Source organism: Volvox carteri (genome assembly GCF_000143455.1).
Source record: "Volvox carteri f. nagariensis unplaced genomic scaffold VOLCAscaffold_40, whole genome shotgun sequence".
NCBI classification, from domain to species: domain Eukaryota; kingdom Viridiplantae; phylum Chlorophyta; class Chlorophyceae; order Chlamydomonadales; family Volvocaceae; genus Volvox; species Volvox carteri.
In genome coordinates, this window is record NW_003307583.1 from 1,155,245 (window position 1) to 1,156,350 (window position 1,106).

At 59.5% G+C, this 1,106-nt stretch overlaps 1 protein-coding gene across 1 annotated transcript in view; it reads left to right on the top strand.

Moving 5' to 3' along the window:
• Positions 1-61: 61 nt before the first annotated feature.
• Positions 62-1,106, top strand: part of VOLCADRAFT_118635 (uncharacterized protein) — a gene marked incomplete at both ends in the record, with an annotated part of 13,157 nt that continues 12,112 nt past the window's right edge. The window contains one exon of the mRNA XM_002954048.1: positions 62-364. Within this exon, the coding sequence (XP_002954094.1) occupies positions 62-364 (303 nt within the window). The remainder of the gene's footprint in view (positions 365-1,106) is intronic.

Below are 1,106 nucleotides of genomic sequence, written 5' to 3' on the forward strand. Positions count from 1 at the left end.
AGCAGGAAGGTCGGTGCAGTATCACACCGACAGCCAGGCCGCAACCCTGTGTGTGCTAGGCATGAAAGGGCAGGGCCCGTGCCTGCAGCGAGTAGACGAGCTGTACATGAAGTGCGCGGAGTGGGACTTGGAGGTCCAGCTAGTCTGGCACCCCCGCTCGGAACAGCAACAGCAGTATGCAGACACGCTCTCCAAGTTCGAAGACAGCTCGCAGTGGTGTTTGGACGACGCGGTGTTCGCAAGTTTGTGGGCGGAACCATGCCTGCAGGGAAGCAGGCCTACGGTAGATGTGTTTGCGGACGAGTTTTCTACGAAAGTACCAGGACGCTTCTTTGCGCGTTATTGGAGCCCCAACGCCCTAGCGGTGGATGCCTTCACTCAAGACTGGGGAAATTACAGAGACTTAAATGCTCGCAACAACGGTGGTACGACAGCAAGTGAACTCCAACATACCGAGCATCTGCGCAATTCAGTCCCTCTCTCTCAATATCATTTTAACGTCTCTTCGCTAAGGTAGCGAGTAGAGACAACCAAGAGCCAGCCAAACTACACCCCTCCCTTTCCCCCCCCTGGTGTAGTTTGGGGTGGGGCGAGCGACAAGACCACACAACCAACCCCCCTAGAGGTAACGCCCTGAGACCCCGGCATCTAAAGTAAATCGTCCTAGCAATCGCAAGACCCGCTAAGGCGAGAAGCAGGCACTCAGTTGTGGGGCCGCACATTGCGGTCGTGACGATGAGGATCAAGGTATCGCTCCAGCACCGCCGGAGTCCGAAGCTGACTGAACTCCATCAGGGCGGGAACTCCCGCACCGGCCGACGCAGCGGCCTGCAGGGCACCACGGCGGAAACTGTGCACAGTTTCCCCGTCGTACAACTGAGCAGCCCGCAGGTGTAGCCGTAACCGCGCGGCAAGAGTGGCGCTCTGCAGCGCTTCCGCCTTGAAAGCCCGCTGGTCCGCCGTCAGCGGGCGAAACAGCGTGTCTTGGACAGCGCTCCCAGGGGGGGCACCAGGCTGGGCACAAGACCACATGTAAAAAGCCAGAGTACGCGGAATGCAGAAAGGGGGGTCCTCACTGTTGGGCCGCAGCAGCACCGCGGGGCCAC